We start from the raw sequence: 16125 nt of genomic DNA on the forward strand, positions 1-16125 counted from the left end.
CCAAGCATGGATCAGGTGAGGCCAGGGTGCCACTCCCTAAAGGCAGCTTTCCATCCCGTCCAAAGCTAACAAACAGGCTTCTCTGAGACAGAGGGGGCCACCCAGCAGGGGAAGCGGCACCAGCAGCAGAACAATGTCCTTTCCTCTCATCTCCTCTACCTGCATTTCCTATCGGAGCTTGAGAAGTGTGCTATGAAAGCAAGTCAACCAGGTGAGCCTAATGCTGCTGAGCTTCCAGTGTATCTCAAAACCAGAGACTTTTGAATCATGTTAACACCCAGAATTGTGTGGGTGGACCCAGGTTTTCTGGGGCTGTACTGGGAGACCGCACAGGGCTCCTTCAGCTCTTGTCCTGAAACAAGATGGTGGACAGGTTTCCAAAATTACAAACCAGTGAATACACGTGCTTGCCAAGAGTCCTTCTTCTTTTTAGGTCTAGGTTCCACCTATTTCTACCACAGAAGAGCATGGTTGGTACCAATAGATTTCACATCCTGAGGCTCTTTGGCAGATGTTGGGGTGTATAGTCATCCAGGTTGACTGGGGCTGGCCCTCAGTCCTGCCTGTCCCAGGAAGGGCATCCCTCTAGGCCAAAGGCTGGAGGAAGGTAACAGATCCAGTACCCCTGGGCCTCTGTCAGTCCTCTGAAAATGTTGGCTCTTACTGGAGCTAGGATCACTTGTGCCTAATGCTTTGTCCAAAAGCTTTGGGGGGTCACAAGAGTTCAGGGATTTAGAAATCATTAATGGTGACACAGAGATCATCAACACCCAGACAGGAGCATGCAAACACACTGACATGACTGCAGTGAACCATGTGACTTTTAATACCAAGTGGGCTACATAGAGAAAATTCGTGATACTAGAAGTAGCTTCTTGTTATCATCCATTTTTGGTTTTATTACCAAAACGGTTTAGGTCAAGCTGGTGAAAACACTTGGCTGCTGAAGTATTCTGGGTGATGGAATGTGGACAGCAGATCATGGACCTGAGGCAGCAGGCAGATGTTGACTCCTGCACAGTTCAGGGAAGAGACTCACAGCTTCATGGATTCCTGGTCCTGCTAGGAACTTGTGGTCCTAGCACTGGTCCCCCCAGTTCACAAATCCTGGCAGTTTGACTCAGTTCACAATGCCTTCTGTCTCCAGGGGCCACTATATACATCCTTGCTCAAAATCCACCAATGGCCCTCAAGCCCCAACCCAGGCTGCATCCTATGGAACCTTTGGGACGGAGGGCCAATGGTGTCCATGTTCTCCTCCTTTCCTAATTTGAGGCTCCTCAGTGTCTCCCTGTCTCCCAGCTGCAGGCTTCAAGGTACATGCCTGCATTCCTACTCATTCTGGGGAAAGTTCTCTTAGCAAAAGAGATGCTTCTTCAACCAGTATTCATAGTTGGTGCTTCTGTGACCACCTCACTCCCATCAGATACACAAACAAATAGTATTACTCCTAATGGGGACATCACACTGTGCTCATCGTTCAGATAAATAAATGGAGACTCAGAGAGGGAGTGATTTGCTGAGAATCACGCTCCAGCAATGGTGGTGCTGGGGACCAATCCAGCTTTGAGATGGCAGAGCAGAGTGTCTGCTTCCTCCCACACCACCTCTGTGGAGGACCAGAGCCTGCCCAGCCTACCTGGCTGCTGCACATGCCTGCACGCAGCCTTGCCTCTGCAGGCAGTGGATGAAACTTCACAGCGCATCAAAGGCTCTAGAAATCCTTTGCCGAAAATCCCTCAGGGAACCTATACAGATAGTGTCAGGCTGGGGGCCCTCCACAAGCTCACTTGCTTCAGCTACACACCTGGGTTCAGTTCCCTCCATGGGTCTGACCCTTCTGGGGGCCCTTCCCCCATTTCCCTGCCAAAGAGACCCTCTTCACTACAAGACCCAGCCCAGACAGCCCTCCCATCTGAAAAGCCCTCCATGGTCCCTTGATGTAAGTCGGTGTTTGATCCCCCACGTTTCATGCTCCCCAACCTCTGCCTCGTTTCAGGCTCTGGGCTTTACAGGTCTGCTTGGAAGATGGGCTCCAACCTCCCCACCCCCAGCCCTGAGTGATGCAGGTGTGAGGGAACACCTGTCGGCCTGCACAGTGGAGGAGCCTCTTGCAGGACAGGTGTCTTTGGACTTGAATGTGCTTTGCCTTGTGAAATCTGGCACCCAGACCTGCCCTCTCCCATCAGATTGTGCTTACACCATGGCTAGCAGATGGCTGGATGACCAGCACACTGGAAGCAGTTCTCTTGCCCAACCCAGCAGTTGTCTAATGCAAAAGATGCCAAGAGCCCCTCCCACCAGGCTGCATGCAGGGCAGAGTGTGGTGCCACCTGGGCAAAAGCACTTGGCGTCCTGTGTGTACACACAGCCACCGCTCAGGCGCCAATTCTTAGTGTTAGTTCTCCCGCTCTGTCAATAGCGATCACGAGGCCTCAGGCACTGTGAGGGCCCGCCCACCAGGGCCCACTGTGGACACCTCGATGCCTGTCTGTGCTCTGCACCTCCCGATGGGCTGGCAGGAACTGTCAGGTCAGCATCGCAGGTGAAGGGATGCCCTCCCCAACCCTGCCTGCTCCCCGTCCCCTTGGTGGTGAGTCCCCAGCCAGCCTCCAGCACCAACTCCCCCCCACCCCACCCCCGGGAATAGCCTCACAAAGGACCCATCCCGAGAAGGCTGGCCCTGGAGTGGTCTGAGGAGAGGTGGCGAGATGGGTCCTTGGTACGGAGTCGACATCCCTGCCCCACTGGTTGTGAGGACCCATCCTGGGGGTAGTCGGTGTGCACTTGACCCTGGGCTCAAGGCCACAACCCAGCTGCTAGAACTTTTGCTGGGCTGGCAGGGGGAGAGGAATTCCCCAGCAAATGAGAAGATCCAGGCGTGTGAAACGTGGGGTGAATAGAGGGGAGTGACTGCTTTGCTTTGCTGTCTGCAGGGGGATGACCAGCCTAGGATGAAGAACAGTGAGAACCAAGGAGGGGGGGGAGGCGGCCAGGGTTTTCCTGGTAGCTGAGAAAGCTTCAGGCAGTGGACAAACATCAGCCCAAGATTCAATAAGAGTGGCTGAACCTCAGATACTGAACGTTCCGCCAAGTCAGGCCTGACCCACTGGCATCAGATGTCCTCTTGGGAAAACATGCATCCCTGACACGAAGGGAGACTGGGAGGCAGGCCCCAGAAGACCGACACATCCCAGACATCTCTGAACTTCTGAGCCTGCGGCAGCAGCCGCCCACCTTGCACCACATAAAGAGCTGGTTCCCCCCCACTCCCAGGGAGAAAACTGAACCAGAGTCCTCCCTCATAGGTACCCCTCCATCCCAGGAAGCAGGGGAGCCAGCCGCCCTGATCTGCAGCAAGACCCACGGCACTACCAGCATGAAAACTGAAGAAGCACGGGAAGAACTTATCATCTACTGCCCGGCCGCCAAGCAGAGCAAAGTCACTGTGCAACACAGGCTGGGCTCTCCGTGCCTGGTGATGGAGGAGATGGACAACACTCCCCTTCCCCCATACCTGCTGTCCAGGGGCTGCAGCAGAGGTCGTGAGGTCACACTGAGTGGCCAGGAGCCAGGGACCATGACGAGGGCTGCCGCCTCCCAGGAGGCCGGACCCACAGAGCAGGGCAGGTGGTCAACAAAATGCAACCTCCTGGAGGCTTGATAGGTGGGCAACCAACCAAGGTACAGTCCAAACGACACCAAGGCCAAGGGCAGCCACCCCAGTAAACGGGTCAAGATCCCTTGCCCGGTTTCAGCTGCCGAGCCAGTTCCAGGTCTGGAACTAAGGAACAGGAATCGGGCAGGTCCCCAGGAGAAGGATGCTGCCGCACCACAGCAAACAGACATGGGAAGGACTGCATCCCCTCCCAAAGGGACCTTGGGGTCTGAGATGGTGAACCCACACAGTGAGGTGGGGCCACCAGAGGGGTGGAGGTTGCCAGACACACAGCCAACATGACACCAACATGAGAAACATGGTTAACTCTGACTCTGCGGACCCTTCAGGACGACCCCCAGGTTGGGGTTTCTGGGCACAGGGGGTCAAGGGGCAAGGGACACGGGGCCAGTCCCTAGGAGCTGTCAGTCGGTCTTGAGGTGGGAGGGCCTGGAATGCAGTATCCCCCACAGCCAGGTATAGGGCTTAATGAGATGTCTATCGAGGAGTCCTTCAGAACCTGGGGGAACATGTGATGTGAGGGAAAGATGGTAAGGCTGAATGGAACCCTGCGTGAACTCCAGTGAGTAAAACAGAAACACACAGAAAAAGAGGGGGGATACTCACCCCACTCATGAACTGGAGAACCTTCCCACCTCTGATGGCACCTCATGGGCGGCCTCTGCTCCTGAAACACACAGAAAAAGAGGGGGATACTCGCCCCACTCACAAACTGGAGAACCTTCCCACCTCTGGTGGTGCCTCATGGGCGGCCTCTGCTCCTGACTCCTCACATCTTCTCTGTGCTTGGCCAAGTCACCATGGTGGGCACGCAAGTACAGGGTAGCCAGATGGGGCTCCTGCCCAGCACATGAGAGTCCACTCACTGAAGTCCTCTCACCATGAGTATGGGATGGCAATGCACACTCCAGTCCACCCTCCCTGCTCCTCATTCTCGCAAACTAAACAGCTGGATCCGTTTTGTGGGCTGCAGCCTCGTGTCCAGAAGACACCTCCAGTGCTGGGGGTTGTGGCACCCGGGTCGTGGCCAACCTGCCGAGATGGAGGACAGTGAAGGGCATGTAGACCCCAGAGCTTGGGAGTGATCGACACGTGGAAACCAGCATCTCCCACTCCCGGGTCAGAGGTGATATAAAGGCCTGTGATGTGAAAGCGAGCAGGGCACCATCAGAGGCTCACAGAAGATCTCCCAGTCCCCCTGGGTGGTGCCCCATCCCTTGGGCAGTCAGCACCCTGAGGAGTGGCAGCAGAGTGGCCACCCGTGTCCGCAAGACCCATGTGTGCCACGTCCTCTGGAAGAATTGCAGCAGAGCTGAGATGAAATCAGAATCACATCCAGCTCTCAGGCTGGCCCCTCCATCTGGGCCATATGGAGAGGGGTGCAGTCGACAAGAGCTACCCTGGGGACAGAGGAGAAGTAGGTCTGGCTGACATCCCAGAGCCACATGGCTGCCCCTCGGCTTGTCCTGCATGTGGGAGTCTAAGGCCCAGAACCAAAGCTACGCAGGTACCGAGGGACCAAAACAGATGTGAAGGAGCCCTCTCTCACAGGCAGAGTGCTGGATGCCAGGGCAGCATCTCCTCAGGGACTGCTCACCCCAGGTGCCAAGCCTGGGGGTGGACGGTGGCCCCTGGTGGGAGGGCCTGACAGAAACATGCTGACCTGTGGGGCACTTATGGCTCCAAGACACCAGGTAAATACTGAATCCGTAGCTAGCTTGCAAAGAGAAGATGACGAATCTGCAATAGAAACATCAGGGCAGGATGAGCGCCCAAAAGAAGTGCCCACAACTCGGCACAGAAAGGACACACAGCTCAGCGGAGAGATGGGAAACAAGCATTTCGGAGAGGAAACCACATCGTCCAAGGAGGACACGAGGGAAACCGAGAATCTGGGTTGAGCCTGTCCCAGGTCAGTGCTGGGACAAAGTGGAACGCAAACGTACAGCAAACGTATAGCAGGGACAAAGTGGAACCCTCACCAAGTCTCAGAGATCCAGGCAGGGTGTGAGGCAGCACTCTCCATGGCTCGGTCCTCACATCTGGGCATATAAGGAGAGCTGGGGCCAGCAGCAGCGAAGGGACGGGTGCAGAGAAACGCCATGAAGCAGGGCCTCACAGCTGCCCCCATCAGTAGCCACACTTCATAGGTGTCCAGTTCACTAGGCAAAGTCTAGTTCAAAACCAGGATGCGGGAGGAACAGCAGCAGCCCACCCACTGTTCACAGGACCCTCCCTCATGATCTGAAACCACTACTGGTTTCAGATGTGTCTGGGGTGTCTGGAGGCAGCTGGTAACCAGTCTGGGGGTGAGAAGTGGGGCACCAGCATAAGGGGGTTGTGTGTGGTGATCACTTGGGTCCCCACAGTGCTGAGGCCTCAAATTCAGGAGGCAGCCCCTGCCCCTCATCTTGTGGCCGGGAGGCTTCTGCAAGGAGACAGCAGGCTGCCTGCTGGAAGGGAAAGCACTGCTCTGACTCAACATTCCCACGGCAGCAGTTGTGTGGGTAGCCAGCTAATAGGAATGAGGGAGACACCAACCTTGCCTTCCTGGGTCTCGGCAACCCTCTGGGGGTCCAGACTCGTGCACAGCAGCTGCAGTCTGGGAGGAAGTGGGGGGCAAGGGCTGGCAGCAGGAAGGTGTAGGGAGCCCCAGAACTCCCAGATGAGAGTGCCTGACACTCAGGCAGAGGGAGAAAGGGGTGTTACAGTTGTGCCTGGAAGGAGGACAGTAGGTGGTCAGGACAAGAGGAGCCAGAGGTCCAGGGGCAGGGCAAGAGGAATCAGCAGTCCAGGGGAAGAACTGCATGAGAAAGTGTGGGGTCCTGGATGAGCTCTGCACAGAGCGCAGGACCAGCACAGCCACCAGAGTGCTGGGCGACAAGGAAGGAGACCTGGGACCACTGGAAGCCCCCCAGGGTACCACGGATGGGTTGGGGTTTAAATAGGAGAGGGCTCCGCTGTGCTTTCCATCTGGAGTTGAGGACAGATGTGCTTGCGGTGTGACACAGAATCAATGGTGTGTGCAATAGTGGCTGGAGGAGGAGAGACAAGAGGGGTCCAGACCAGTAGGGGGCCGTAGGCTGACAGCACCAGCCCCAGGCCATGGGGCCTGAGCTCAGCTAGTAGCAGTGGGGACAGGAAAAGGAGCATTTACTCTGATCAGGCACTTGGGAGGCAGGGACACAGCAGGCAGGGCGGCATTCAGGAGCAGAGTCAGGTGGCTGCTCTGGGTGGGCTGAGCCCCCAGAAGAGAGGAAGAGGACAGGAAAAAGTGTTGAAGGCGAACCTGCCTTTCTCTGAGACATCTCAGGTCCCAGGGGCAGCAGGAAACACAGTGAGGATTTTCTTTCACACCTGCAAAAACAAAACAAAACAAAATAAAAACAGATAGACTGTTGCTCAGCACTGGGCCGGCAGTCCCAGGGTGCCTTGGAGGGGAGCCAGCATGGGCTTTCAGCCCAGAGATGGGAAACTGCGCCCAGAGGCTGCGCCTCTACCTGCTTCACTGGCCCCTGGGTTCCACTCTGAAGCTCAGATGCAGTTGCTGAAGACCCTGGGTCGTGGTTACTTTGACTCTTGCCATCTCACGGACTGGACGCCTATGGCAAGGACTCAAAAGGGCACAGTCTGGCCTCCGCCATGAAGCTGGACAGGCCCACTCTCTGTGGGTTCCCTGGGCCCACAACTTCAATCCTGTCAGCCCCACCCCGCCTCCGGCGGCTCCACCCGCCCCAGCCCCACCCCACCCTGCCTCCTTCTTCAGAAGCTCCTCCTCATCCAGGTCTTTCCCACACTTCAGCCCCAGACTCCTTGCCCTGTTCCTCCTGCCTCTGCCCCTCTCTTCTGCCCGGCCGCTCATTTCCTGGTCCTCCTCTGGGTCCTGCTCCCGGCCGCCAGGCTGGAGGCTCCTCCTGGCCTGACCTTCCAGGTGCCTCAGAGTGTGGTGGATCCTGTTTTGTCTCCTAGCATACAGGGCCAGTGAGGGAATGCACCTTTGTTCATACGTGCGTGTCTGCGTACGTACGTGACTACGAAAATGCGTGTATGCATACCTGTATGTGTACGGGCAGCCGTGCACACCGGAAATGACAGGTGTCAGTGTTTGTGGGCACGATACAACTGAGGCCAGCCGACGCTGTCAGCAGTCTCGGTCCCAGTGGTGGACCACTGTCCTGCCTAGTGGCCGCAGCCCAGCCATCCTAAAGCACCTGCGACTCGCTGTGTTTGCAGGAAGGGGGGACCTGCTTCATGCATGGAGGGTACCTCCAGGCAGGGGTTTCCAGGCTCTGGGACCAGGAGCGACTGCCAGGTGGCCAAGCAGCACCTCCAGGTCCCCTCTATGGCCAGAGTCCCCACCCGCTTTCTTTTCTCCTGTATGTCCTGGTAATGCCCTGGGACACATGTGAAGGTGTCCTCGACCTCCTTCCAGGCTCCTACTCCACCCCTGGACTGTGACCTCATGCGAGCCCCACCCACCCCCTACGAGCCACCCCTGCCCAGGCCTGACCTTGCAGGGCTCAGCTGCTTGCTCACGGTTCCCCTCCTGGTGGGGCCCAACCACGACTCCATGGAGGGCAGCCAACTGACTACGGCGACCCCTGGATCCTTCCAGAGTGGCAGTGACAGGAGAGGAGTCATTTTCTCTGGTTCCTTGTGGGGGTCTCCTGGGCTGTAAATCACCATCACTCCTGGGGAATGGGTTTCTGTGCTGTGGGCTGAGGCATCATGGGGTCCCTGCCCAGCCATGTGAGGACAGGCCAGCTGCTGTGATGAGCAGAACCAACCCTGAGGGAACATGCATGTGTGTTTCACATCAGTTGGGCCCTCCTGGGTCCCTATGGTATGAGGCCTCTGCTGAGGAGAAGACCGTGGTGGCTTGTCCAAGATTGGTGTTTTGTCATGTGATTTTCTTCCTGTTCCTCTGGTCCTCGTGCAGGTGAAGGTGCCCAGTCAAGCAGGCAGAAGTGTGTTTTCTCCTGAGGCTACCAAGCAGTAACCCTCTGCTTTGAGTGGTAGAAGCACTTGAGCCCCTTCTTGCTCAGGGATTCCACCCACACTGGTGAGATTTGGAGGCACCCAAGAGGGGATGGGTTGGCTGAGAAACTGAATGGTGGAAACTGGGCAAGCCTGGGATCCAGTCACATACCCCAGTAGAAGACATAGCACTGGTCAAGCCCCAGGGGCCAGCCAGGCTACCTGGGAACCAAGTCAGACCCAGTGAAAAGTGTGACCCTTTGTCACCCAACAGGTGGGCAAAGGTTCAACCAAATGATGATGCCCAGGGCCAGCCATGGCATGAGGACATGACACCCTTGCCTGTGGTTGGTGGAGTGGAAACGGGGGACGCCTTTGCAGAAGGCCATTTGCTGGTGTGTGTCAGTACCTCGGGTGTGCGTTCTTTGCCCCAGGCCTCCTCCTGCATGGCTCTTCAGTGAGTGTGTGGTCATGATGAGTGGCTGTATTGGCACAATGAGTTTTCACTTCCCTTCCATCAGGGGGAAGCATCGGTAACTTGTTGGATCCCTGAAACTGTGAGATGAAAACAGACACCGTGTAAGGTGAAAACATACACATGAAGTTGTGCAGACAAAGAGGAATGTGCCCAAGGTCCTGGGACTGAAGAAGACATCCCCTCACTCCCCCCTTGCCCCAGCGGAGAGATGTCCAGACAGGACTGACCTTCTGTATTCATTTGCCAGCAGTCACATCAGGATTGCACCCGGTGGCTCAAACTATGAACCTTGTTGGTTCAGGAGGCCGGCAGCCGAGGTCGAGGCTGATGCTGGCTGTCATGAGGGCTGTGGAGAGCGTCTGTCCCATCTCTTCCCCTCTCTCTTCCCAGGCGTGGCTGGCCATGGTGAGAGTGTCTGGGCTTGGAGAGCTCCGCCTTCCTCTTCACCCCAGTTCTCCTGTGTGCCTGTCTGTCTCTAAATGTGTCCTTTGTATGAAGACAGCTGTCCTATTAGGGGAGGGTCCCTCCTATTGAGCTCACTTGACCCCCCTCAGCTCTGTGAAGAACTTTCCTTTGTCTGTAAGGTCACACTGAGGTACTTGGGATTGAGACTCCAGCACCTGAATTTTAGGGGACATGATGTGACTCCTCACACCCCACAAAGGCTCAGAGGTAGGAACAGACTGGAATGTTCCAAGGATGGAAGGACGGCCTTCATGGCTGCCAGGGGTGAATCCAGGGGCAAGGAGAGCAGCCTGCCAGGGCAGGAGTGAGACTACGTGGGGCCTCGTGGGCCTGTGAGAACCGTGGCTTTGCTGTGCTCAGAGAAGGAAAGGCTTGGGAGGCTCTGGGCTGGGTGCCTCTGGGACCGTGTCCCCATCCTCACAGCCACGTGGAAACAGAGGCTTCCAGCCAGGTGCTGAGACCCTGATGAGGTTCAGGCCTACGGCTCTGCTCCTCTGCCTCCAGCCCCCTCCAGTGAACAGGGACCCCCCTCCAGGTACAAGGAAAGAAGTGAGGATGGAGGTGCATGTGGTCAGGTCCCCTGTATCATGGGGTATCTCTCTATCCCTCGGTGCCTCCTCAGGTGTCAAATGAGGTGACAGTAACCTAGTGGGTTATTTGAGGTTTGAATTCTGGGATCCCTGCGTGGTCCTGTCCCAGGGCCTGGCACAAGGAGCGCACCCATCCCAGAGGTTCCTTCTCTTCTTTGTTCTTTCTCTAGGCTCTGGGCAAGGGGCCAGGACAACTGATGACAGTGGAGGCCATGGTGTGGGAAGGGCTGGGAGGAAGGTGGCTCCCAAAGGCATGGGAAAGATACCTGGCAGGGCCGTCTGAGGTCCAGGGCAGCCCCAGGACCGAGGCCAGGTTGGTTAGCACAGATCTGCCCTCATCAGCCCTGGTCTAAGATGGGGTATATGCAGAGCATGGGCAGGGATGGGCCCGGGAGCTGACGGATGGGGTAGGGCCTTGGGGTGGGTGAAGCCAAGGCCAGGACAGTGCCCGTCTGTGCTGGGAGTGGACCAGAACCTGGTCACTGCACTGTGAAGCCAGGGAACCCACCCTCCCTCCTCAGTGCTCCCAGGGTTTTGGTGCCCTCTGTCTTGAAACTCACCACGTGCCTCTCTCCCGCTGTCCTGCCCTCCTTGCTGACCTCCCCACAGATTGCGTGTGATGGATGGGTCCTCTGGGTCACCACTCCCCTATTAGTGGACTGCATGGAGACAGATAGAAAGAGTCAGACCTTTCTGACCACCCCCCACATTCTGTGTCAGCGGGCTTGGAGGATGCTCAGGCACATGGGGCTGAGGTCTGGCCCAGGGCTGTGAGCTTGGAAGCTGCTGTGTCAGGCTCCTGACCTTTGTGGTTCTGTGTATCCGCAGCCACGTGAGGCCCTGGAAGCCCTGGGAGGTGAAGTTCAGCTGTCTGTTCTTCTGACAGCCTTATGCAGGTTTCATCTTAAATGGTGTCAAGCCCCTGGAGAGGCAGTGGTGGCCTGTGCTATGTGACCACTGGCACTGAACCCTGGCCGTCCACACGCACACTGGGACTGGGTGGATGTGGCCTGAAAGGAGCTGCTGGAGCAGAGGCTGGGGATTAGCCCCACCCAGATCCAGGCCTTGCTGCAGGACAGGGACAAGTTCGGCCTTAGAGTGATCACAGGCAAGTGAGGCCCTGCCCCACGCTGCCTGCATGCCCCCCGGTGCTGCCCTGGATCTCAGCTTGCTTTCCCAAACGATCGTTTGTTTTCTGTTGAACCAGTTGGTGGGGGAGGGGCTGAGATTTCTTCAGAGGGACAGTGAGGGTCCCTTGGCTGGGAGACAATGGCATGAGGTGCCTAACCACCTCCCTGGCCTCAGTCCCCGTTTATGCTTTGAGCAGAGGCGGATCCAGGTCTGCACATGGCACTTTGTGTGTGTGTGTGTGTTTGTGTGTGTTTGTGTGTGTGTGTATGTGTCCCCACGTGTGTCCGTGTGCCCGGCAGAGACCATGATAGTCAGTAAAGCACCCAGCCTGGGTTTAATACCCACACTGCCAGCAGCCAGGCCTGAGCAAGCCCCCTGACTCCCCAGGGGTAAGGCCCCAAAGCAGCACTTCTCTGCTGGTAAATCCCTTGGGGACCTGATGTCTGCTGGTTCCCACCAGAGCCCTCCTGCTCTGTCCCTGTGGCCTGCAGTGGTCAGACTGAGAGTTGCCCGTGGCCTGGTGGGTTTGTGGAGCACCAGGCCTCTCCCTTTTGTTTCGCTCCCTCACTAGCTTGGCTTCATACCTAATTCCCTTCACCAAGGTGAGCCCATCTGAAAATGCTCATCCAGAAGACCCAGTTCACCTCGGGCTTCCTCCATGATATGGTCTTAGTCTCCAGCAGGCATGACTTTGAATCACCTTGTCCTCCTTCTGTGTCCTGTCTTTGCACATAGGTCTCATGGAAATTGGGGACACTTTGCTGTGCCCAGAAAACCTAGATCCCGATGCGGTAGAGGAGCTGGAGGATCAAGCCCTGCTATCCAACCTTCTCCAGAAGTACCTGACTGTATTTGCCAAGCCCCACCGGCTGCTGCAGCCCGTCCCTGGGAGGGGCGGGAAGGACATCTTCCAGGTGGACATCGCCAAGCACTTGATCCCCTTTGGGCAGGAGACCTGTCCAGGCTGGGCTCTTGAGAGGAAGGTGACCAAGAGACCTGCACATGGTGACACTGTCCAGTCACCACTGAGCCCTGGACGTGCCTGTCTAGTTCCATCTGAATTGGCCCCACCCTTGGGTGTGCTGCCAACTTGGTGCAGATTGGGGGTCTGGGACACTCCTCGTGTGGTGCTGCTCAGAACTCAGTGTGAGTCTCCAGGACTTTGACCTTCACGATAAGAGGGCATCGCCACTCGTTTTGGCCCTGCTGTGTCTGGGTGGTTGAGAGAAATGTGTTGTTAGGAAACCAGTTAGTGTTTTTCCCTCTCTGTTCTGGTCCAAACTCCCCGATGTTGGAACAGTGACCAGAGGGTGATGGGGAAGGCTGGGGGATTGGCTGAGTGTTGACAGGCAGAGATGCCCGCAGGCCCAGAAACAGGCTGTGGTTTGTCCTTGCAGGTGACCCTTGCCCTTTTCTAATGTGTCCCTTGGCTCACAAAGCATGTGTGTTGGATGTGGTGCCTGGCTACCTCACATCCAAAGACAGGCTCCTAAATATACCTGTGAGGGCAGAGCAACAAGGGCTGGTGATCACCTTGTGGAAACCTTGTACTTGTCTTTGGGTTTGGGGTCATGTGTTTGCAAGGCCCTTGGCAGGTTGGGTGACCCTGCTTTCTGGTCAGCCTATTTGGGGAGGCCCCTGGATCAACAGCTGGAGATGCTCAGCTGCTGAGCAGAAACTTGTGGCATCTTTGGGGACCCAGGAAGAGTCCCTTCTGTTTCAGGGTGCATGACTCAGGGAAGGTGACACCCCCAAGGTCAGGAGCCCAGCTGAGCCATCTGCCGAGCAGTGACCTGCCCATCCTGGGCTGGCCTCAGCACTCGGCTAGTGAACCAGACCCTTGGCCAAGCATGTGAAATGTTGCTTCCATTGAGAAGGGACCACGGGGACCAGACTGAAGGCTGCATGGGGCGTGGGCTTCCAGCCTCATCCAGCTCACCCTGTGCTGTGTGAATAGCATGGGCAGACAGAAAGAACACAGGCTCATGGTTCTCATTCATTCTTTATTTACTCTTATGTAGTTTTGCTCCACTTTATTAGGGCCAAAAATCGATTTTTGATTACGAGAGTACTTTTGAGTGTCCCTAAGAACCTGAGAGATCATGGATTGGGCTTGTCCTTGACCTGCTCACAGAGGACACACATGTACTCTCCCTGCTCCTCCTCCGACCCAGGGGCCTCATTTGGGGCTGTGCTGGAAAGGGCTGCCGTCAGGATGGAGTAACAGGTGTTGTACAAAGCCATCACTGAATCATAATCTGGGTACTCTGGGGGGCTCTCGGGCATTTGCCCTGTACTCTCCCTCCCAGAAGTAGCTGGGGGTACAGACATGGCACTGTTGGACGTACCCTTTCCACTGGGGCCGCCCTGCTCGCTGAGGAGATGCTTTACCCCGGCCCGTCCGGCTACACTGCCCATAGACCAAAGGCGAGAGAGCATAAATGATCGCCGGCTGAGGGTTCTGCGAGCAGGTGGGGTTCCCTTCTGGACTTTCTTGCCTGCCTTTTGGGTGCACTGGTTGTGGTGGAGTCGAGGAGAGTGTCTGGTCGCCACCACTCGCTTCTTTCTCTTTGAGATGTTCTGCAGGAGGAGAGGCTTCTCTCTCTGAAAGTTGGAGTTGTGATAGATCTGAAAGAAAATGAATCACTTTAAGACAGTGAGGGGAAGAAGAGGCCTTCCTCGCCACCCTCCTCCCCACCACCGTCCTGGCCATGGCTATGTATAGAGACAAGGTCTCTTCATTCTGGCAGGTTATGAGGCCTTAGCATGTTGTTCCCTAGAGCTCCCCCGGGGCCATCCTCCCTTGAGGTGTTACTGGCTGTCCCTGACATTCAGTGGTCCCTCAGGGTCTTGAGTCACCCCTGTGGATCCCGTCTAAGGGGGGTGGTGGAACAAGACAGACCTTGTATTCTGCTCTTTCCTTAACCACCCTCTCACGAGAACAATGTTCCCCTGGGAAATGAAACCCATCCAGCACTCAGCTTATCTAGTCTAGCCTCCCCAGAAGGACTCTCTACATTACCATCATCTTCTTCCCTGCAGAGCAACCCAAAGGGGAGATTTTACTGAAACCATACAGGTTCAGTTCACGGATGAAGCTCTTGATGCTTTCTGTCTCGAAGATCTGGTCTGCACCTCTGCGCTGGAGGACCTCTGTCTGGAAGAGATCTGCCTCGATGATCACCATGTCTCCCTCATCATTCCAGCGCACAGAGGTGAAGGCCGCATCCTCCACGATCCTCCAGAGCTTCCTGGGGAAGGACAGCCCGAGGAAGGTGTTGTTCTCTTCCTTGTTGGCCATTTCTGGCTTCAGGCCCTGTGGGAGCAGATCGTATTGGAGGCCTGGATCTAGGCTCTCAGGTTGGTCAACCTGCTTCTCCAAAGCTTCCCCTGAATCAACATTTGGATCTGGGGAGGAATCACGGGGGTCCCCTGCTGAGGGCTCCCCATAAGTTAATGGAGCCAGAGGGGCTGCGTGTGCCTTGTGGGAATTCTGACTAGCCATGGAGCCAGTCTAGCTCAGGAGCATTCTCTACCCCAGCAGTGAATGCTCAGGGCAGAAGGGGCTCAGGCCAGGGTCAGGGTGGCCCATAAATACTCTCTGGAGATTCTAGAATCTGGGTCGTGGGCCAGGCAGCCAATTAAGTGGTCAGCTTCCTTAATTGTTTCATGATGTCACAGAGGTGATGTGGAGAGGCAGCCCTGGCCCCGTGTAGGGGAGGGGGTCTAGGGACAGAGATGGATCCCCAGCTGGTCTCTTGTCTGAAAGTAAAGAAAAGTATGTTTCAGGTTGCCTGCAAAGGCTCCCATCTGCTGCCAGGTGCTTTGTTTCAGGGGGCCAGGCCCTGGATGGGTTGACAAAAGTGCCCCTGGCCCCACCCCCCTCCCTACCAATGGGCAGGCCTGTGGCTGGCTTTTGCTTAAGGGCCAGGCCTTGGCGAGTCCTGGCTTGGCCACCACCGAGAGAGATCCCAGGGGTCAGATGGGCCCCTGGCAGCTGTCCCTCCCAGAAGATGGGATCCATAGCAGGCTGGTTAGCCTAGCCTGTGTTGGTGGTCCCACCTCTGCACCCCACCGGCCATGGCCTTGCCCCTCTTCTGGCTTTGTTGTCTTCTGGCTGGTGCTGCCGGTTGTTAGGTCCCGCTCAGATGGCCCCAAAGTCAGAGTCCTGTTGTCCTGCCACCCAAGCTGAGCTCTCCCCAGAGTAGGGCTGCGCTCGAGCACAGTAGAGGGACCTCACGTTCCACTTGACTGTTCCCCAAGCACCTGAGACACAGACTCCCCAGGATGCCCTGTAGGAGGGCACAGCCAGGTGCTCTGCTGAGCTTGCGGCTTCCCGAGCTCTGCCCACCCCCAGATACCATCCCACTGCAGATCACAGGCTGCTGTCTTCAGTTTCCATTTCTTCCCATAAAGACTGCTCTCCTGGCCCTAGAGTCCTCACTTTGGGAAGACCTGTGTGTGTGCTCCTCCTATCCCCTGCCCAGAGCCTCAAATTCAGTCTCCTTGGAGGCTGCCTCAAAATTACTGTTTCCTTCATTAGTGGGTTGTTTGGGCTTCTGTTACCCCTGATCCTGGCCTTCCATGTCTAACTTGGGTGTCCGTGGGTACCTGCCCTTTGAACGACTTGATTGGGGGCTCAAGGTACTACCTGTTCTTGAAAACAAGCATTTCACTGGTCTTCTCCGAGGCCAGCTCTGATCTTCTCCACCCCTGCCCCTGTCCCACCACCACTGTGGACCTGTTCTCCCTTACCTAGATGGCAGGTACATCAAATGATTTTGTTGGCTCACTGGTTAGGCACC

At 56.4% G+C, this 16125-nt stretch overlaps 1 protein-coding gene and 1 pseudogene across 1 annotated transcript; one reads left to right on the top strand and one right to left on the bottom strand.

Annotated features, from left to right (window-relative positions):
* The first annotated feature begins 2711 nt into the window (after nucleotides 1-2711).
* On the top strand, nucleotides 2712-12470 carry LOC122435790 (annotated as a pseudogene).
* An 842-nt stretch (nucleotides 12471-13312) lies between these two features.
* On the bottom strand, nucleotides 13313-14923 carry LOC122434973 (heat shock transcription factor, X-linked member 3-like). The gene is made up of 2 exons (XM_043458790.1): nucleotides 14343-14923; nucleotides 13313-13948 (listed from the first exon to the last, which is right to left on the bottom strand). The coding sequence occupies exons 1-2, from the start codon at nucleotides 14823-14825 to the stop codon at nucleotides 13421-13423; spliced, it is 1011 nt and encodes a 336-aa protein (XP_043314725.1). The 5' UTR covers nucleotides 14826-14923; the 3' UTR covers nucleotides 13313-13420.
* Nucleotides 14924-16125: the final 1202 nt, after the last annotated feature.

The sequence above is a fragment of the Cervus canadensis genome, chromosome X (genome assembly GCF_019320065.1).
Source record: "Cervus canadensis isolate Bull #8, Minnesota chromosome X, ASM1932006v1, whole genome shotgun sequence".
Lineage (NCBI taxonomy): Eukaryota > Metazoa > Chordata > Mammalia > Artiodactyla > Cervidae > Cervus > Cervus canadensis.